The sequence below is a fragment of the Nicotiana attenuata genome, chromosome 9 (assembly GCF_001879085.1).
Source record: "Nicotiana attenuata strain UT chromosome 9, NIATTr2, whole genome shotgun sequence".
Classification (NCBI taxonomy): Eukaryota; Viridiplantae; Streptophyta; class Magnoliopsida; order Solanales; family Solanaceae; genus Nicotiana; species Nicotiana attenuata.
The window spans coordinates 38308723-38331707 of record NC_031997.1 but is presented as its reverse complement, the minus strand read 5'-3'; the positions used below and the strand labels follow the sequence as shown (position 1 = coordinate 38331707).

Genomic DNA, 22985 nt, shown 5'->3' with positions numbered 1-22985 from the left:
ACTGGTTTATTCATAAGTATTCCTACTTATCTTCAGTTGTATTCAATTGTATTCAGCTGCATCCATTCAGATATATCTTTCAAGTTCATATAATACATATTACAGAACACAACTTCAGATGTATTAAGCAGGTTGTACGTGGTCATATGTATTCAGGTGTATTCAATTGTATTTAAGTGTATTATTCAGTATTAGCTAGTTGTATTTAAATGTATTATTCAGATGTATTCAGTTGTATTTTGGTGTATTAAATATACTTCATATATATTTATCTGTATACAAATTCTTCAACTAAATGTATTCAGAAAATATTAACGAAAGTCATTTCAATATATATTACTTGACAAAGAGAATTTATTATAGCTGCTAATGTCATCATAAGTATTGACAAATCGTTAACCACCAATACATGTCAGAATACAACTATTTATTACGTGGAGCATTTCTACACGTTCGCTTGTTATGTCCTCCCTGCCCACATATGCTACATGAATGTTGGTTTTTCGGCTGCAGCAATTCACTTAAAGTTTTATCGCGCTTCTTCTTTGGCCTTCCAGGAGGTCTTTTCCATTTGGGTGGTAGTACAACCTCCTCTGCTACATGTTCTGGTATATTCCAGTCATTTTTGTCCGGTAGCGGGTACACTGGCACATCGTATGTCATTACAATTGTACTTGGTTTGTAATAGTTAGAGCAATATTCTTCTGGCATTAGAAACTTGCTCTTCAATACAGCCCAAGCATGTGGGCATGGCAATTCATCAATTTGGAACCTCCCACAAACACATTTTCTCTCTAACAGGCAGACTGTGTAATTCCTCCCACCATCGTTAACCGTATATAAGTATTCATTTGATGGTACCACCTACATTTAAAAGTAGAAATATAAGTTTTGAACACATTTACCTGAATTACCAAATGTATAATGTTGAATTAACAAGTTACATATAACAGAAACATTTGCATATATATATGAATACATCATATATTTAGACCAGCAAAATATCATCTGCGAGAAGTGCAGAACTTATCAAAAGTCTGCTGTAGTTTAGGCAACAGTATGCTAACAAAAGCATTATAATCATACATATTCACAATACATATAAAAATTACATATCATATAGCTAGTTGTATTCTGATGTATTCCAATAGTTTTTTCAGCATGTAACTTAGTTATATTCAGTTGTATTCATATCAGATCTATGGAAAAATATGCATGTTATGTGCTTGAATGTAGTTGTATTCATATATATTAATGGTAGTTCTACTTAAAAATGATTGTATTCAGTTGTATTCATGCCAGTAATTCAGAAATTAACTAAAAATATATACAGCAATGACAGTAAAATTTAACTTACAGTCATACGTGTACACATTCTCTCATTCAACTCCAGCATCTCCTGGTATTTTTTTCCCAAGCGTCTTGTATGTCTGTGTAGCTTCTTTGCAGTTACTACAATTCCAACGTCCAAACATCTTCCTAACTTCTTCGAGGAAGTCGTATATTGGCAATTCCCTTGCTGAAACTAGTGCGGCATTGATTGACTCAGCAATATTTGACGTCATTGTCCATCCCCTGTTAACAGGTGCATACAACCTAGCCCACTTTTCGTAACCAGCTAACTCTAAGTATTCTTTCACCCTAATATCTACCTTCTCCACCTTCTCCATCAGACTGTCAAATTCAGCTTGTGTGTATGCTTTTGCCATCGAGAAGTATATCTCGCTCAACTTGGCATGGCTCTTTTTGAATTTCTTATATACGTTGTTCCATAGATGCCATATACAAGCAAAATGCGGTACATCCGGATACACTCTCGATACAGATTTAATGATACTCTCATTTCTATCTGAAACGATGCACATGTTTTCCCTTACACCGTATGCTATCTTGAATTGCTCAAAGAACCACGTCCAAGCAGCATCGTTCTCTGAATCAATAACACCATATGCTAGTGGTAATATATGACCTGTACATACAATTGAATATAATTATTTCTTAATACATGTATTTCAATATTTAAATATTAACATATTGTATTATTATTCAGATACTCACCTGCACCATCCAACGTGCTTGCCGAAACGAATGTACCGGTGTAGTAAGATTTTAGGTGACTTCCATCCACAACAACAATTGGTCTACAATGATCAAACCCCCTTATAAAGGCATACAATGATATATACACGTACATGAATTCATTCTTTGGCGATTTTACCATTCTGATGTGGGAACCTGGATATGTCATATCCATTGTATATAAGTATCCTGGTAATTTTTTGTATGAATCAGCCGGTTCACCTCTAAGAAAATTCATTGCCTTTTCTTTAGCCCTCCACGCCAACATGTAGCTAACATCTACACCTAAATCTGATTTCACATCATCAATAATGTCCCTCGGAGTGTATTTCCTCTTATGGTTTGTAAGCTTTGGCCTTATAATACCACCTATAAGGCTGCTACTAGCCTGCCGCTGCTCGTACACCTTATCCTTCAGCGGACATGTATGGTTATCATTGAATTCTCTCACCTTGAATAGTTCTGATTTGTTAATGCTTGAAGCCTTAAACCTCCATTCACAATCTTCTGAAATACATAATAATGCATAGCTGCAAAGAATTAATCATTTAACATTTGATTAGCATACTTGTTTACAACAAATACAGCTCATACATCAGACAAATAGAATCTGACATATATACATCCTGAATACATGTTAACAAATTCACAAGTGTATATATAATTTTGTATACTACTGAATTCCAATATAGTTACATGCGTTCAAACACAATGAATACAACTGAATACACTTGTATGAATATGCAAACACTTAATACCACAGTAGACAAAATAAGAAAATAATTAGAGCCTCTGTTGTGTTTGTACACCATTAAAATACATTTGAATACATGTATTTAAGCACCCTAAACAAATATAAGTTTTCATATGTGTTCATCAGGAGGAAACACACAAATACGCATAAATACAACAAATTTAAACAAAAAACAAACCTGACAGCATTAGACCGATCAACCCGGAATTGAAACCTTTGAGCTATAGCATAATTCTCCATCACCTCTTTCAATGTAGCCTTATCCTTATAAACTTGTCCGGCCATAACCTCCTTTTGATTGGTTTTTGAAATTATCAAATCATTGTGGAGTTCGAACACTCCAATCGCTTCTCCTGAATTGACAAATTCTATAGCTAGTGTATTATCAGTATCGGAATCGTACCTTTGAACTGCTCCGTCTATAAGCTCTTTTTCGATAGTAGTTACGCACAAAAGATACATCCCAAATTCTCTGTTCTCTTTTTTCTATTATACATACACTTTGTAACCCATATCATTGTGTATTTCCATTAGCGTGCAATTTCCTTCTACTTTGTATTGTATTTTAATGGTCTTTGAGCTCAAATCTATACCCAGTTGATTAGAAATTGAAGCAACTAGATCATTAAAGGAGGCATACTCCTTAATCAGTATTCCCTCAATTGCAAAATCGATATAATTGCCCTCATCGTTCCACTTGCCAGAATGACGCAACAAAACTGTTAAACTTGCCATATGTATAGAGCAACTATACCTTATTTTGTATATAATTTGTATCAATCGAAAAAAAGGAGAAGAGAATTGAAGAATTTGGATGCTCTGTTTTTTGCTTCTTTTCACGAAAAAAGGGAGAAGATTATTCTGCTTTCTTTGAGCAGATTATTGTGTACTCGTATTATTTCTTTGAGTTAAATTAGGAGACTATCTTGTGAATTTATTTCCTTCCGTTTTTAACAAGTTTAACTTCCTAGAATTTGCGCAAAAACGTTACTGAATTTTATCTGTATTCAGCTTGAATACAGATAAATACAGATACCCCTTAGCTGGAGTTCCCGTTTTTACGCCTATTTTTTTGGTTGTATTAATGAATACAACTGCTTAAATACATGAAATATATTGTATAAAAACATAAAAGGTATCTATAACAAGTAATATAGCAAAGGGTATCTATAAATGACTAATTAGGGCTAAAAGATGGTGCTTTATGAAAAATTCTCAATAATGAACGAATCATCATGTGAGGCCAAAAATTCTATCATGCTAGTTAGCATAAAGGCAAGGAAATGTTTAAAAACTAATTATTTGATGAATAGAATGGCTATTAAACTTAAAGAAGAATTAACCCAAATAGCCGTCACTCAATCGCTTAAATTAAAAATAGCAGGTGGAGGTATAATATATGCATATTTTTTGTATTATATGTGTAATCTATATATATGGTAAGAAAAAGTAAACAATGAATATGACCGACTATTTGTGTAAAGATCCCAAATTTCCAAGGAAAGAGTAAATATTAAGCTGTGATCTAAAGGGTAAATATTATGTAAAGATAAAGAAGGGGAGAAAACCTGATACGATATTCCAATTCTAGAGGCTAAAACTCATAGGGAAATTTACATAGTATAACCGCCCCTAAAATAATTGTTGCTGAATATATACTTTTATATATCAATATATGATGTGTATATATATATAATCAGTTTATATTTATTTGATTAGCGACTAATTAATTATTTTAGGATGACCGATAAATGTGTTAAATGCCAAAATTCCATATAAAACATGGATATGAGTTTGATATAGATTATGGGAAAATGACATTGTATAACCGCTCTCAAAAATAATAACCGAAAAATGATTTACAAAAATTATACAAATTTTATACACTTTTTCGGCTACCAAATATAAATAGTTTCCGACGAGGGTTAAAAATGGTAATACCCCTAAATTCTGCTTTGAAGTTGTAAACGGGCTTACGCTAAGGCGGGGGCCTTCGAAGTCACTTAAATTTGGGCTTAAAATCCAATATTCTAGCAAATTATTCCTGGGCTGAATCATGTTATGTTGAAATCACACTAATGGTCTACCTTTTGATGATGTTCACAAGGCAAAGGCCCCTTATTTAAAACTCAGCTACTATTTTAAAACTCATTAAACTGTGGGTAACAGTTAATTTCTTTTAAGATAGTAATAAAAAAATGTTGATATTTTAGTTGATTTTTTTTTTTCGTTCTAAAGACAATAATTACTACGTCGGGTTTACATAAATTCTTTTTCTTTCACCGGTTTACGTTTCATTGATTATTCGAATTTGATCTAAATTTTATATTCTTCCTAAGTAGCAGTTGTTTCACGTTATTCCAATTACTTTACGAGTCGTAACAAGATAAGGAGCTAATTCAGTCGTTAAAGTGCCGAAGGATTAACCCCTCAAATGAAAATATTGGGAGTCCATTTTATGTGTAATATATATATTTTTTCGGTAGCTTATGTATTGGTCTTTAAACAAATTTTATGTGGTGAAAATATGTCAAATGGACAGAATAGTAGTTTTGAGCAGATTGTGAGACCTGGATAAAATAAGCATGGCTAACGGTGAATTAATATTTTAGCTCTTTGAAATTCACTCAATCCGTTCTGATCACCCGTTTAAAAAAAAAAGAAATTAAGTTTGTTTTTTCATTTGTGAAAAGAATGATATTTTTGAAGAAATGTGATTCCTTTAGCGTACTAATAGAATAAAAAAAGACAAGCTGATGACAACGAAACTATTTCATAGTGAAAAATTGAAGTGTGACACGTGATGTCTGAAAATGAAGCCTAATCTTCACAAGTAAATTAGTGTTGGAAAAATCAAAGCTGGAATTTTAGGGTCATGATTTCTTTATATTCTTTTCTTTTCTAAAACTTTCTTCAAAATTTTTGTTCAAACACGTTATTCATAGAGTGAAAAGACACTTTTTGAAGAGTCATCAGTCACCACCTTTTGGACTCAAAAAGGAAAAGAAGAAAAAAAAAAAGATAGTTGTAAGTCTTCATTTCATCTACTGACCAGTAACGAATGAGAACTGATGAGTCAATAGTGGAAAACTCGTTGCTACGACGAAATTTAATAGAAGATGAAGTAGTGGTTAGCATTAAGAGACATGAACTAAAAATAAAAAAGGAAAAGCCAATAATGCTTTTGTCATACATAATCGACTCAATACAGAGGAAAAAGTGAAAAATCAAAGTCAGTGTCGCTAAAGTTCCCCAGCTAATTTTCATCCTTTTAGCGTCATAATATATAGAAGTCACAACCTTGAACAAACATAATGTTTGTGACTGCCAGCTAGGATCTGATTGTATTGTTTTAAGTTTAACGGGACCAATATTTACAAGATTATCTAGCATAAAAAGTGCCGCCCGTAATATCACCTATCACATCTACACCGGAAAATTTCACATTAAAATAATTGGGTTCCCTACTTTTCAATTTTATAGCACATATTTTAATTTACAACCAACTAACTCAAAAAAATAAGCTAAGATTCTACATTCAATTCCAATAGGCTCTCAAAATTACTATTTAATTTTAAAAAAGATTCCTCAAACTTTTAACTTAATTTTCGAATCAATAACTGTGACTCAAATATTAGTTCAACAAACCAAATTCATTTGGGTGGTAAAAATTAGATTTTAACAAGCTTAAATATGTAGATTTAAATTCCGAATTTGATTTTGTGAGTAATTTGGAGTGGGTCTTATTTAGACTTGTTAAAAATAGTATAAGGAGGTTGTATATAAAATTTGAAGTCATTTAATCGAGATTTGGACTGATTTTGAACAAGAATTGCAACTGAAAATCGTGGAAGAAGCTCGTCTACAGACGCTCGTATAAAGGTGTATAAAAGTGTATAATAGTGTATAACGTGTGTTTCTACACTCATATACACTATTATACAAGACTATACATAATTATACAAAAAAACTGACTTCGTCTTCTTCTTTGCGTCTTTTCTGAAATTTAACTCAAATCTTGCTCAAATCTACTCCAAATCACTTCAAATTTAAATTTTGAACTCCTTTTGATATTTTCAATCAATTGGAACAACACCTATTCCAAACAACTAACAAATTAAAAAAAACCATTTTCGAAAGCAAAGCTTTGAATGGTCTTCAATGGTGGACTTCTGCTCTTCTATTTTTTTACATTGCAACCAGGTGACACAAGAGGAGAAGCAGAAAATACACGGCCCCTTGAAGCATAATTAGAAGATGTGAGCAGAAGAGAGAGTGAAAGCAATGATTGTGAGAACACAAATTTAACTCCATAGCTTTTAGAAGCAATGATCGTAAGAACATAAATTTTGGATTTTCTAGTGCTTTCAAAATATGTACAACATGGGCTAGGTCGGTAAAACTTAAAAACATTGGCCATTTTTTGTTATGGTGTGATTTTTCTTGTAATTCTTTCATCTACACCAAAGAGGAAGCGCGAATACGTTATCAGAAAGATACATCCAATTACTTTTAATTAAGGGGCGTGTTATATAACGAAGGTGTGAATTGTAAAGAATTCTATACATATGTGAGCTACAACTAGGTGTGTCACTGTTTCGGTTCGGTCGGTTATTTTATAAAATATGTACCGTACCAATTTTTTGGTTATTCTATTTTGTATAACCAAATTAGACTGTTCGAGAACGTCCCAATCCGACTATTCGGTCGGAACATTTAAATATTTTTTGATTACCGACCGCATCAGTCGCAAATTTACCGATCAATTCGGTCGTGATAACTTAAATTCAAATGCGTCTTTTATTTTTCAGTTCGCGACCGAATCCGTCGAAAATTTTTGACTGATATTTGCGACCACGTATTTTCTGGCCGACCTTTTTCTGTCGAAAATTGGCTTTTCCAGTAGTGAATCATCTTGATTTCTCTTCAGTATCGGTACAGGTCGGTTAATTTTTGGTATTTTTTTTTAAAATATCATGTAAAAGTCTCTAATACAAGTTAAAACGCGATAAGATAAGCACTTACTTAGGACTTTGGCAAAACTCTCTAGACATTTTTACAGTTTAAAAGACGATGAATCAAGAAAATATGAAAGATAGCTAGAGTAGAGATGTATCCCACTATTTTACTACAACGTAAGAGAAATTGAGCAAAGACAAAAGAAATATAATTCATACGAGTTGGAATTTATTTAATCAAGACTAGACTCAAGAATAGAGTCTATTAGTAAATTATCATACAACAAGAAAAATCTAAAAATCATACGAGAGGAAAGATATACAATATCTTATGATTTGCTACTCAAGATCGCTAGAATACCTGTAGCTTGCTACTCAAGATGATAGCTAGAATTAATTTAGTTTCAATCGGAGTAGCATAATAGGTTTGAGAGTTTCGTTCGGCTTTAATTACTTGTTGGCTTATAAACATTTCCCTATAGGCCTAAGGTAAAAATTAATATTTTTTTATTTTTAAACTTAATATATAAAATATACTTTTTTTATAAAATTATTCGGGAAGGTTCAGTACCTTTTTGGTTTATTTTTGTAAAAAAACCTACCCTAATTATTAGTACAATTATAGTTCTATATAAAAATCTACGATTTTATTGCAAGAAACCTAATAATAGTTCGGTACAATTCGGTTCGGTCGGTTTAATCGATTTTTAAAGATCCATTGACACCCCTAGCTACGTCCCTTTAATTTCTACTAAAATTTGTAAGATTTGATCATACCCAATGTTATTAAAACGAGAGGCAGGGTAATATAAACCAGGAGAAAGATCAATATATTAATTCAATAAAGATAACTCTTTGAATGAAAACATTAGATGCTCATTATTTTTTATATTTTACCGCAACTGAAAATAGAACTACAACTATGACAAAACACTACATCTGATAGAACTTAATTAAAATAAAAAAAAATTCTAAGGGATAGAAATAGGTATAGAGGGTCTTGACCCACAAAAAAATACACATTTGCAGGTTCTTACACCACGTTCATTAATTATACAAGTTCCTTCGGTAATAGCACGTCCTGTTCCTTCGACACATTTACTGAAGCATCCATCTCTTATTCCTATATTGCATATTTCAAATCCTATATCAACTCTGCATGTCTTGATTCCATACACATCTGCATCCACAAAATTAAAATAAGTTTCTCATCATTGAATTCCAAAAGTGGAGAAAAATAATAATAATGAAAAAAAGGTTTCGTCATTTTGTGAATTAGTCAAAATATATAAATCGTCACACGATAAAACTTGGCCATTATAATGAAATATTATTTTAAAGGATATCTGTTATAGAAATGTTTGAGTGTGTATGATTTAAAATTCGGCGGCCTCCCTACCACTTGTTTGTTATTGGATTTCAATCTCCTTTATAATTATGTAAAAGAAATTGAGGTAAGAAAAGATTAGATCTGACAGAAAACTCTACTTTAGGTAAAAGGATAATGTAAAACCTGATACAACACCAAAAAGGACGATTAGAATTGCAAGTGATCTTAGGGACTTTTCCATCTTCTATCTCTTAAGAGTTATGAATTCTAATTACTGTTTGCAAACTCCTCCAAAGACTTCCTTCTTATAATGTTTCACCGTCGAGATTTTAGCAACCTCTTCTCTTTGTTTTTTTGCATATATAGCATCTAATTAACCAGTCTAAAATACTGTTACCATTAACCATTCTTACATAAAGATTTGCTACTATATCATTGAAAAAAGTTTGGAAGTCATTATATTTTTTTCCATGATAAATAGAGCAAAAGAATCTATATTAGGTATGAAATCTAAGTTTTCTAAAAAAGCACTACTTATGTGATACAGTAAAGTAAACCACCTACTTGAAAATTGTAAAAGTTGTATTTTTTGTCCAATTTTGGACTAGAAATAGATTACTTCAAATATTTCAATTGAATAAGTGTCCAATTTCACCCTGATCATTTATATTTCTGGTTTAAGATTTTAACATATCCATATAGAAAACTACTTAATAGCAATAATATTTATACATGGTATTTGACTGAATTACCTTTATTTCTTCCTGAAATAGGTAAATAATGACTATACTGTAATGAAATATTAAAGAAGAATATTGCAAAGAAAGAGAGAGATGATTCTTATTGATATGGGATGAATTACAATAGAATAGAACTCCTTTATTTATAGAGAAAAAGTGGCTTAGCCACCAAGTAACAAACCCTAAGATCTCTCTAAAATATAGACATTCACCTTAATATAATTCTATTTATAACAATCCCCCTTCAATGTCTATTTAACAGATAATGTGCCTCGTTAAAACCTTAACTAAAATAAAACCCAGTGAAAAAAAATTCTAGTGAAGGAAAAAGAGAACACATGTTTAGAAATACCCCTTTTGGTTGCCTCGTTACAAACCTAGCAAGGAAAACCCAGTGGGACAAAACCTGCAAAGGAAAAAGAGTATGGCACGTATTCACTCCCCCTGATAAGAGCATCAATTCACATCTTTAAGACTTCGCATCCCAATCTTGTACGCTAGCTTCTTGAAGGTTGACGTCGGTAGAGATTTGGTGAACAAATCAGCCATATTTTCACTTGAACGAATCTGTTGCATATTGATATATATCACCATCCTTTTGAAGATCATGTGTGAAAAATAAATTTGGTGAAATGATCTTTGTCCTATCTCCTTTTATGAATCCGCCCTTCAATAGGGCTATGCGTGTTGCATTGTCTCCATACAAAATTGTGGGTAGTTTGTCACACTTCAAACCATATTTTTCTCGAATAAGATGTATTGCAGACCTCAAAACACATTCTTGACTTGCTTCAAGAATAGCAATTATCTCAGCATGATTTGATGAAGTAGCCATGACTGGTTGCTTAGTCGATCGCCAAGGTATGGCGTTGCTTCCACATGTAAACACATAGCCTGTTTGAGATCGAGCCTTGTGCGGGTCAGATAAATACCCAACATCAGCATAACTGTAACGACCCGACCGGTCGTTTTGAGTATCTGCACTTCGTTCGGTGATTTAGAGCCAAACTTTGTGTTTCAAAGCCTTTAGAACCTCATTCTAGCCTTCCATTATTTGTGTGCGCAGTCCGGGTATTGACCCGGGAGGCTTATATGCAAAAAAGAAAATGATAAAAACAAGAATTTTCGCCTAAAAAGTTAATTTTAGTTGATTTCAGTTAACGTTTTGAGTAAATAGACCCGTACCCGTATTTTGATGGTCTCGGTGGGTGCGTATTGAAATATGGGATCTGAGCGTATGCCCGGAATCGAATTCCGAGGTCCCTAGCTTGAGTTATGAATTTTTATTGAAACTTAAAAGTCTGAAATTCTAATATTTTTAAGAATTGATTGAATGTTTGGTATTGTTGATACCGGGTCCGTATTTTGGTTTCGGAGCCCGCTACAGGTCCAATATAATATTTTTTGACTTGTCTATCAAATTTGGTGGGAAACGGAGTCGGTTAGACGTGATTCGGACGTCCGGTGGTAAAAATAGAGATTTCAAAGCTTTCATAAAAATTTCATTTGATTTGGTATCCAATTCGTAGTTCTAGGTATTATTTTGGCGATTTGATCGCGGGACCTAGTTCGTATGATATTTTTAGACTGGTGTGCACTTTTGGTTTGGAGTTCCGAGGGGCTTGGGTGTATTTTTGGATCATTGGTTGAGAGACTAGTAAAGTTACGAAACTTGGGAGTTTGACCATGGTCAATATCGGGCTAAGACGATCTCTTTTCAGTGTTTTGAGTGCCCGAGCAGGTCCGTAGCGTGTTTTATGATTGAAATTCATATATGGTTTGTGTCCTGGAGGTTCCGGATGAGCTTCAGGGTGGTTTCGGATCGTTTCGGAGAAGTTTGGGTTTTGTTGGTTTCTGGTGCGACACCGTTCATTCGAAATTGCGAACCTTTTATGGCGATTGTGAAAACACTGTTCATCCGCAATTGCCAACTATTTATGGCAATTGCGAAAATATTGTTCATTGGGAAATGCGAAGTTTTGTTCGCAAATGCGACATCTGCAGCCTGTTAAGTGCTGAGAATTCCGAGTTTTTGCTTCATTTTTTCATATTTTTGAAACTTAGCTTCGAGGTGAGGCAATTTTCATGCCAAATCATTGGGTAAGTATATTTAATCAATTTTCAGCTATATTTCATGATTTTATACAAGATTTAACATCAAATTCATGGGAAAACTATGAAAAAATTTGGGGATTTTGTCAAAGTTTTGAAATATGAAAATTTGAGATTTGGGAGTCGAATAAGACTCGGATTTGAAAACAAAACACATATTTGGACTCGTGGGGTTATGGGTAGTCAAGACCTACCTTTGGACCCGGGTTTTGACCGTGCGGGCTCGGGTTTTGACTTTTGTTGACTTTTTAGAAATTGAATAAAAATCATAGCTTTATTAATTGAAATTGTTTTCTCTTGCATCGTGTGGTATATTCAAGTCGTCATTGGCTAGATTGAGTCGAGCAGAGGCGAATTTGTAGAGGAAAAGGCTAAGTTGAGTGTTGAGTTAGCCGGATCGAGGTAAGTATTTTGCCTAGCTTTGTTGAGGAAATTTTTCCTCCTATTTGTCATTGTTTGCTTCATGCGGGGGTGATACATATATGAGGTGACGAGCGTATATGTATGTGGCAGGGTTAATCATGCTCGGGGGGTGGATTATGTTATTTTTGTGTTTGTAGAATTTTGTGACATTCTGCTTAATGCCTTGTTTGACTCTTAGATACCAAGGACATAATATTAAGTGATAGATATCAAGACTTAGTTTGTTATAACTTGATCAAACTTGATGGAAATTGTAAGAATACATTGATGTGTCTAATTCAGTCATCTCTATGCAAAATCATTTCTACATTACTACAACCGAATTTCTTGAAATGCTAGGCTCTTTACTTGTGTTGTGGATCATTTATAAGATTGATGGAAGTATTTGAATAATACGGTTCTTGAGGGTTGTTGACTCTGAAAGTTGTGATTTGGAATGTGTTTGAAATATCCATTTAAGCACTCTCCTTGATGTTATTTGTGCTTCCTGCCTTATTTGTCATTGATACTCATATGCTTGGTAAGAAAGAGTGTAAAACACGAAGGGTGATACCGTGCCATTGTTTATACATTATCATGTGAGGGAGAGTGTAAAGCATGAAGGGTGATGCCGTGCCATATCATTGAGAGTAAAAGCACGAAGGATGATGCCGTGCCATATTATTGAGAGTAAAAGCACGAAGGACGATGCCGTGCCACATTTTTGAGAGTAAAAACACGAAGGGTGATGCTGTGCCATATCATTTGAGAGTAAAAGCACGAAGGGTGATGCCGTGCCATTTCATTTGCATTGTTATGTTTGTATGTTATGGTGAGGTCATGGGACGAAGGGTGTTTCCATGCACGTGAGGACGAGGGACAAGCATTTTGATGTGGTATCTGTTTCCCATGTATATAGTTGCGCCCTTACCTTGAGCTGTTTCTATTGTATTTAAATATTTGGGGTGACTTGTTGTTATTGTCATGTACTTGACCTTTATCTCAATTGTTGTTGCACTGTCCATGTCTTTTACTTGCTTAACTTACAATTACCATGTCTATTTCTTCTTTAATATTATATGTTGTATCTATTCTGTTGCACTTCAGTATAAGCCTTCCACTATGCTAGCCATTCATGCCCTTACTTGTTAATTTGTAAAGAACATGTGTTCTCCTCTTAATTGTTATATTTGTACTTAGGCCTCCAACATGCTAGTTAATTGAAGTTGATATTACATGTTTTCCAATTTTTTTTGTTACTCACGTGCTTTCCGCTTAGTCCTTTACTGTGACCCACTTGTGTATCCTTGTCCACGGTGGTTACTTGCGTATTTCCTACTTAGAAGTACCTATTATTGTGTTCTTGTGATATGGTTGGTTCTGTTATACGATCACTTGGGAAAGATGAGTTGAACGCATGAAGGGTGTTGCCGTGCTAATTGAATTGTTACATAATTTCATTTATACATGGTGAGGATGAGATAAAAGCACGAAGGGTGTTACCGTGCTATGTGATTTGACATTTTGGCATTTTGACATATATCTCATACTAGGAAAGATCGTAAATATTCTATTGTGGTTCTTTACAGTATTCATTTTCTGACTCGCCGGGTTGTATTTGATACTTTTATCCGTTATACTTGGAACTACTTTACTGTTAATCTAATGTACAAGTTATTATTTAAATAAGAATAGTTTTAACTAAAAGACTCGTCACTACTTCGACGAGGTTAGACAAAATACTTACCAGTACATGGGGTCGATTGTACTGATAATGCACTTCTGCACGTCCCGTGCAGATTTTGGAGAGGAGTTGCTGGTGACGTCGAGTACTGATTCAGAAGATGTTCGTGCGTTTCGATATAACTGCCACTTGTCCTTGGTAGTTTAGATTATTTCTAATCTGTTTAGATAATCTTCAAACAAAACGTGTATTTATTTGTATCAGTTTTGAAGTTCCAAATCTTAGAAGCACGTGATTCGTACTACCTGGTCTTGGTAAATTTGTAAATGTTCAGTTATCTATTTTCTATCCTCTTATAATCTCAGATGGGTGGTATTTTCTGTTAGTTGACTTACCTAGCGGGTTGAGTTAGGTGTCATCATAAATTATGGTTTTTGGGTCGTCACAATAACCAATAAGATGGGGACTGCAATCTTTGCATTAAATAAGTCATATCGGTAGTCCCTTTTAGATACCGCAATATGTGTTTGATTCTATTCCAATGTATCCTTAGCAGAGTTATATCTTTCTAAGACATTAACTGAAAATGTTATGTCACGCCTTGTAGTATTAGCAAGATACATTAGTGCACCAATTGTACTAAGATACGGTACTTCAGGACCAAGTAGCTATTTATTATTTTTCAAGAACAGAACATATCCTTATTCATATCAAGTGATCAAACAACCATAGGAGTACTTAATGGATGTGCTCCATCCATGTAAAACCATTTCAATACCTTTTCTGTGCAGGCAGATTGATGAACAAAAAACTCGTTTGTCTAATGTTGAATTTACAAACCGAGACATAATTTTTTTCTTTCCGAGATCTTTCATCTCGAATTACTTCTTTAAATAATCATTTGCCTTTTGGAGTCCTATAGGAGTTCCAATAAGATTAATGTCATCAACATATGCGGCAAGTACAACAAATTTCGATGTTGTTTTCTTTATAAAAACACATGGACAAATGGAATCATTTATATAACCTTCCTTTAATGAATACTCACTAAGGCAGTTATACCATATTCAACCCGATCTCTTTACTTTTGCAATTTGATTGAAAATATTTCCCGGGACTTTGATTTATGTGCATCAGGCATTTTAAATCCCTCGAAAATTTTCATGTATATCTCATTATCAGGTGAGCCGTAAAGGTAGGCTGTAATCGCATTCACTAAATGCATGTCAAGCTTCTCATGAACAACAAAACTTATGAGATAACAGAACGTTATATCATCCATAACAGGAGAATACGTCTCTCCGTAATCGACACTAGGACTTTGTGAAAATCCGTGTGCAACAAGGGCGTGCTTTATATCTTTGTACCTCATTTTTCTCATTCCTTTTACGTACAAAGACCCATTTATAACCAACAGCTTAACACCATTAGGTGCTTGGACTACAGGTCCAAAAACTTCACGTTTCGCAAGTGAATCCAACTCAGATTGGATTGCTTCTTGCCATTGGCCAATCACTTCTTTGTTGACATTCTCCAACATATTGAGGTTCAAGATCCTCATTATTTTTCATAATGCTAAATGCAACATTATATGCAAAGACATAATCCACCACTATATCCAATTGATTCAAATTTGTCTCAATATCGATTGGGTTTTGTGATGACCCGATAGGTCATTTATAGTGTTACCCTTCATTTTTGTGTTCCAAGATCTCGAATAGCTCTGTCTAGCCTTCTTCAATTTGCGTGCAGAGTCCGTGTCATTTTTTCGGATGTTTTTTAATGAGAAAAATGATAAAAATGTGAATTCGTACCTTAAAACCTAATTTGAGTTGACTTCAGTCAACATTTTGACCAAACAGACCGGGATCATTATTTTCAACAGTCCCAGTGGATTCGTAGCATGATTTGAGACTCGGCCGTATGCCTGGAATCGAATTCGTAAGTTCCTAACTTGAATTAACACAATTATTTGAAAACTAGAAATCTATTGGTTTAAAGAATTCTTAAGTTTGACCGTAAGTTGACTTGGTTGCTACCGGGTTCGTATTTCAGTTCCAGAACTTGGTAAAGTCCATTATAGTATTTATGACTTGTCTGCAAAATTTGTCGCAAAACGGAATTGATTTGACGTGATTCGGACGTCCGGTTGTAAAATTTTATGTTCTTAAGTTTCATTGAATATTTCATTGTTTTTGGTGTCTGATTCGTAGTTCTAGGTGTTATTTTGGCATTTTGATCGCACGAGCGAGTTTGTATAATGTTGTTGGACTTGTGTGCATGTTTGGTTTAGAGCCCGGAGGGCTCGGGTGAGTTTCCGATAGGCTACAGATTGATTTTTCGACTTCGGAAATAGCTGATGCATCTTTTTTTTTGGGGGTGATCTGCAGATCTTGCATTTGCGAGGTCTGGCTCGCAAATGCGAGTCTCGCTATTGCGAACAATGAGTCGCACTTGCGAGCATGGGGTGGGATGGGAAGAGTTCGCATTTGCAAGATATTCTTCGCATTTGCGGACTTTGTATCTTCGCAATTGCGGAGGTTTTGGTCATAATTGCGACCACTGACTGACTTGGTACTACCTTGTTTTTGCGAAGGATTGTTCTCATTTCCAGACTACCTTGGTTCGCTTTTGCGATAAAATTGTCGCATTTGCGACGACATCAGGCTCAGTGACCTTTTCGTATTTGCGATGGGTTGATGGCTTTTGCGATCATTGTAATTGCGAACTATGTGTCGCAATTACGATAACTACAACTGAGTAAAAGAGGGGGGAAAATAGGAATTAGCTCATTCTTTAAAACTCTCAACCCCAAACACTTTAGAGGCGATTTTCCCAAGAGATTTTCTTCCTAAATTCATTGGTAAGTGACTATTTCTTTTCAATTACCCATTACATGTCATAAGTTTTCAACATGAAATCTAAGATTTTCATGGTAGAAATTAGGGATTTTGGTAGAATAAGGAATGTAAATTTTAAATTTAGACCTCAAAATTAAGTTCGGATTTGGAAACTAATTACATAATCGGGACCGAGGGTGAATGGGTATTCTGGCTATGTCTGATTTCGATTTTGGCGAAGCATGCCCGGAGTTGACGTTTCTTGACCTTTTCTGTAATGATCTAAATTGAATCTCTTTCACTCATGAGTAGTTTTTAAAGCTCATTTTGAATTATTTGAATGATATTTGGTTAGATTCGATTGGTTTGGAAGCGAATTTTAGAGGAAAAGCCCCGGTTGAGCTTTAATTTGATTGCAGAGCGAGGTAAGTGTCGTGGTTAACCTTGACTTGAGGGATTAGGAATTTTTTGCCTATTTTCTATGTGAATAACGTGTGGGTTCAATGTATATGTGAGGTGATGAGCATTTATGCGTTGTTGTGGCATAAAGCATGCGGGTGGAACTTTTTTCCTTGTGATTTGTTGCCCTTTTAATTATGACATCCATGCTTAGATTAGATCATTACTTATTTGATCAGTCCTTCTGTAATTATTGTATTATTAGTAATGGTTGAGTATTGTTGGATGTTGTGGTTTGGTATCTTGAAATCATATTTGACCTAAAGAACATTCTCCGCACTATTTATCTTCCGAATTTATATTATCTTTACTATATGGTAAGGGAGAGTGTTAAAGCACGAAGGGTGATGCCGTGCCATTTTAGTATCTCATTTATTGATTAATACATAGTGAGGAAGAGAATTAAAGCACTAAGGGTGATTTCGTGCCATCTATATCATTTATTCATTATTATACGGTGAGATCGAGAGTAAAACCACGAAAGGGTGATGCGTGCCATTTCATTTTACATATGTCATCATTTCATGGTAAGGATGAGAGTAAGAGCATGAAGGGTGATGTCGTGCCATCTTTATACTGTATGTTTATCAGTCCTCACTGGTTGATGATTTATTTGGCTATCTTGTGTTGTCATACCTGTCATAATTATCGTATCTTTTTCCCCTTTCGCATGCCCCCTCCCAAATGTACATTGTTAAATCTCCGTTTTGTTGAAGTTGAACATATATACAAACTTGTACATGTTAATTACGTGAGTGTACGGTCATAGCCTCGTCACTACCTCGTCGAGGTTAGGCTCGACACTTACGGAGTACATTGGGTAGGTTGTACTCATACTACACTTATGCACTTCTTGTGCAGATTTTGGTATTGGTCCCAACGGTGCGTGAGGTACGACAGCTCAGATTATTGCATACGGAGCCTTGAGGTAGATCTGCTGGCATCCGCACACCTTGGAGTCCCCTTCTTCTTCCCTCTTTTACTATTCATTTCATTCGAAATATTTGTATTAATTTCAGACTCTATTTGTAGAACTTCTAGTAGCTCGTGTACTCATGACTCCGTATCTTTGGGAGTAGATGTTATTACATGACTTATGTTGGTGTCTTATTAGTTTGAGTCCCTATCTCTCATTATTTATCATCACCTTGTTGAAACTATTTAAATTTGGTTATTTAACTATCTCACGTCGGCTTGCCTAGCAAGTGGATGTTAGGCGCCATCACGACCCTGAGGTTGGGATTCAGGTCGTGACAAGTTGGTATCAGAGCCCTAGGTTGCCTAGGTCTCACGAGTCATGAGCAAGCTTAGTAGAGTCTAGAGGATCGGTACAGAGACGTTTGTACTTATCTTCCAGAGGCTATGGAGTTTAGGAAAAATATCACTTCTTTCTTCCTCTATCGTGCAATTTTATTCTATCATTGCTGATTGAACCATTCTACTCTTGTTGTCTTGCACTGCATCTACAGGCGGACAAGTGGCGGAGCTACCAATGGCAGTTATGACCAATGGCAGAGGTCGAGGCAGAGGCAGAGCTCAGCCTAGAGCCCGAGCACCAGCACCCGCAGTGGAGCCTCAAGTGTATTTTGAGGAGGAGGTTCTAGCTCAGACTGTACCCGTCGGACCAGCTCAGGTCCCGGAGGGGTTCATAGCCACTTCAGTGCTTCAGGACGCACTAGTCTATTTGGTGGGCCTTATGGAGAGTGTGGCCAAGATCGGTACCTTTCCGGTGGCACTAGTCGTCTCTCACGCTGGGGGAGGAGCACAGAGTCCCGCTACTCACACCCTAGAAGAGGTTTCTCCCCGGTATCAAAATCCAGTAGCCCTGCCAGTTAGGGTAGTTCAGCCGGTTATTGCGGCACAGGCCGATGATAGGCCCGATTTGTCTTCTGAGGCTATGTTGATGTCACGACCCCAGTTCGCCCTCCGTGAACTATTGTGACAGCACCTAGTCTCTACGACTAGGTAAGCCTAACAAATTGCGGAAAAAGAAACAACAGAATAAAACTAGAAAAAAACTGCGGAATAACATAACGAAACATTTAAGATGCCACTCGGCATATACAATACAAACTCTCAAACTGAAACTACATTTCCCAATAACCCAAAATCTCATGAAATCACAAGCTGTGGAATAACTACAGTGTTCTAACTCCAGAGTGTCTAAACAAAGGGAAAAGTACAGAAGGGCTATTACTAAAAGAGAGTAGATAGGGACTCCTCGGTCTACGAACGCGGCAGATATACCTCAAAGTCTCTAGAGATCGCCTCGCCACACTAATGATATGGCTGAGTCAATGTACCTGGATCTGCACACGGGAAAACATGTGCAGGAAAGGGCATGAGTCCACTACAGCGGTACCCAGTAAGTGACAAGCCTAACCTCGGTCGGGTAGTGACGAGGAAGGTCAGGGCCCTACCGGTTATCAATATATAAGACAAAGTAAGACAGTGGAAGGTGCGACAGTATAATCAAAACAATATCAGTAAATGAGAAGAAATCACAAACAATATACACCTAGTACACATAAATATCGAGAGGGGATCTCCCGGTATCCCGTCCCGTAGACCCAAACATAAATACTCGGGGATCTCTCAGTATCCCAGGTGTCTCTCAGTATCCTCAATATATGTACTAGGGATCTCTTGGTATCCTGAGGATCTCTCAGTATCCTCAATATATGTGCTAGTGATCTCTTGGTATCCTCAATATATGTACTGGGGATCTCTTGGTATCCCAAGGATCTCTTGGTATCCTCAATATATCCCGAGGATCTCTTGGTATCCTCAATATATGTTCTGGGGATCTCTTGGTATCCCGCACTACCGTCAAAATCAATATATGCGTAGGGGATCTCCCGGAATACTCATCCGTAGTCCCAAAATAAAAAGACAACAATATCAAGGAAAGAGTCCACAATTTCATTCAAGAACGAAACAGTATGAAGTAACATAGTATAATGGTAAGAATAACAACAATTACAACAGAGAAAATATCGCGGAAAGAGTACAGCTCGACACAGAGATAGCAACCGAGGATCTACCACGATATCATCCTATAGCCCCCAAATGTAAATATCCAGCAACCGGGGATCTACCATGATACCATCCTGTAGCCCCCAAATGTAAATACCCAGTACTAGGGGAATCTACCCGGTGTAGTCCCGTAGTTCCATATAACTGTGCAGGGGGATCTACCGGAATACCACATCCGTAGTCCCAAATAAACAGACAAGGGGGGATCTACCGGGAACCGCCCGTAGTCCCAATGTAGACACGCAGCAAAAACACAAGGATAATCAACTCAAACCAATTAATATCAAAATAAACAGGTAATTCTAACCTAACATGCTGCACATAGTTCACATAAACAGTTTGAGCAGATAGGACAATTAATACACTTAAGCATGCTTCCCTAAACTATGTCGTAAGCTTAAAATACGAGTAATGTTCAAGAAGAAAGAAACACAGTTAAATTTACTTAATGAAAAATGGGTTTCCAGCAATTAGCATGTGTACGCACTCGTCACCTCACGTACACGACATTCATATGACAACAATACTAAATCCAAGGGGGAATGTCTTCCACACAAGGTTAGATAAGCCACTTACCTCAAACCAGCTCAATCAAATCTATACCACGTTCTTGCCACGAGTATCCGACTCCAAATGGCCCAAATCTATCCAAAAGTAATTGCATAATGTAAATAACACTTCAAGTAACTAATTCAACTAATAAATTCTAAGCTAATACGCGAAATTAGGAAAAATGACCAAAACGCCCCCGAGCCCACTTTTCGGAATTGGGTAAAATTTGCATCAATGGAATCCTTATCGTCCCATGAGTTCATGCATACCAAATTTACCAAAATCCAACCACAAATGACCCCTCAAACCCCTAATTTTTGGTCTCTAATTACAAGCTCTAGTTCTTCAATTTCAACCACTAATTTTCCATCAATTACAAGCCTAATCCGTGAAACAACACCATAGAAATGAGTTTTACGTTCAAAAATCTTACCTCAATGAAGTTCCCTTGAATTCACTCTTAAAAATCTCCCAAAAGCTCCAAAGCCGTCTTAAAAATGGTGAAATAACCAGAGATTCGCGAAGGAAACCTTTTATATTTTCAGACATAGATTTTTCGTACCTGCGGTCCATACACCGCACCTGCGATACCGCATCTGCGGCCAAAGCGCCGCATCTGCGGTTTTCACTTAAAACCAAAACTCCGCACCTGCGCCCACCTTTCGCACCTGCGGTCCCGCAGGTGCGACCAACCATCCGCACCTGCGCTTCATCCCTTCACGCCAACTTCCGCATCTGTGACTAGCCTTCCGCTTCTGCGGGCACGCACCTACGGTCTCCTAGCCGCAGGTGTGGTTATGACAGCAACAGAACTCCTTCAGTTGCCAAATTCAACTCAAAATCACCCGTTAACCACCCGAAATCACCTCGAGGCCCCCAGGACCTCAACCCAAAGCACGAACAAGTCATATACCACTATCCAACTTATACCAATCTTCAAAACACCTCAAACAACATCGAAACACCAAATCATCATCGAATTCAAGCCTAAGAATTCCAAAAACTTCCAAATTTCGCTTTCGATCAAAAAGTCTATCAAACCTCGTCCGAATGACCTGAAATTTTGCAAGAACGTCACATTCAACAGTACGGAGCTACTCCAACTTCCGGAATTCCATTCCGACCCCGATATCAAAATCTCACTATCGAATCGGAAACTTCAAAAATTCAACTTTCGGCATTTCAAGCCTAAATAAGCTACGGAGCCCCAAAACACAATCCGAGCACGCTCCTAAATCCGAAATCACCCAACGGAGCAAACGGAACTAAGGGAATTCCATTCCGAGGCCGTCTTTACCCTGTTCCGACTACGGTTCAAAATCTAAAACTTAAATTCTCATTTAGGGACTAAGTGTCCCAAAACACTCCAAAAGTCAAATTAAATCCTCCCGGCAACTCACAATAGCTGAAACAAACACGGGGAATGCAGTTAATAGGGGATCGGGGCGTAAATTCTTAAAATGACTGGCCGGGTCATTACATCCTCCCACACTTAAACATTCGTTCGTCCTCGAACGAGCATAGAGACATACCTGAAGTAGTGAAAAGATGAGGGTAATGCCTTCGCATATCCTGCTCGGTCTCCGAAGTCGCCTCCTTGACCGGCTGGCCCCGCCACTGAACCTTCACTAATGCAATGTTCTTTGACCTCAGCTTTCGAATCTTCCTGTCCAATATCGCCACTGGCTCCTCAACATATGATAGATCCTTTTCCAACTGGACTGAACTGAAATCCAACACGTGCGATGGATCACCGTGATACCTCCGGAGCATCGAAACATGAAATACCGGATGAACTCCTGCGAAGCTGGGAGGTAAGGCAAGCTCATAAGCCACCTCCCCAACACGCCTCAATATCTCAAAATGGCCAATAAACCTCGGACTCAACTTCCCTTTCTTCCCAAATCTCATAACGCCCTTCATAGGCGAAACCGGAAGCAGAACCCGCTCTCCAACCATGTAGGAAACATCACGAACCTTCCGGTCCGCGTAACTCTTCTGTCTGGACTGGGCTGTACGAGTCTATCCTGAATCACTTT

General features: G+C 36.5%; 2 protein-coding genes across 2 annotated transcripts; both read right to left on the bottom strand.

The window, feature by feature from the left end:
• LOC109232662 lies at positions 424 to 1363 on the bottom strand. The gene is made up of 2 exons (XM_019398418.1): positions 1358 to 1363; positions 424 to 864 (listed from the first exon to the last, which is right to left on the bottom strand). The coding sequence occupies exons 1-2, from the start codon at positions 1361 to 1363 to the stop codon at positions 424 to 426; spliced, it is 447 nt and encodes a 148-aa protein (XP_019253963.1).
• LOC109232661 lies at positions 1380 to 3568 on the bottom strand. The gene is made up of 4 exons (XM_019398417.1): positions 3427 to 3568; positions 3012 to 3261; positions 2059 to 2609; positions 1380 to 1969 (listed from the first exon to the last, which is right to left on the bottom strand). The coding sequence occupies exons 1-4, from the start codon at positions 3566 to 3568 to the stop codon at positions 1380 to 1382; spliced, it is 1533 nt and encodes a 510-aa protein (XP_019253962.1).

Coding starts and splice junctions, on each gene's coding strand:
- LOC109232661 (XM_019398417.1), bottom strand. CDS start 3,568: ATGGCAAGTTTAACAGTTTTGTTGCGTCATTCTGGCAAGTGGAACGAT. Junction 3,262..3,426: donor TTCAATTTCTAATCAACTGG/GTATAGATTTGA, acceptor CTATCGAAAAAG/AGCTTATAGACGGAGCAGTT. Junction 1,970..2,058: donor AAGCACGTTGGATGGTGCAG/GTGAGTATCTGA, acceptor TTGTATGTACAG/GTCATATATTACCACTAGCA.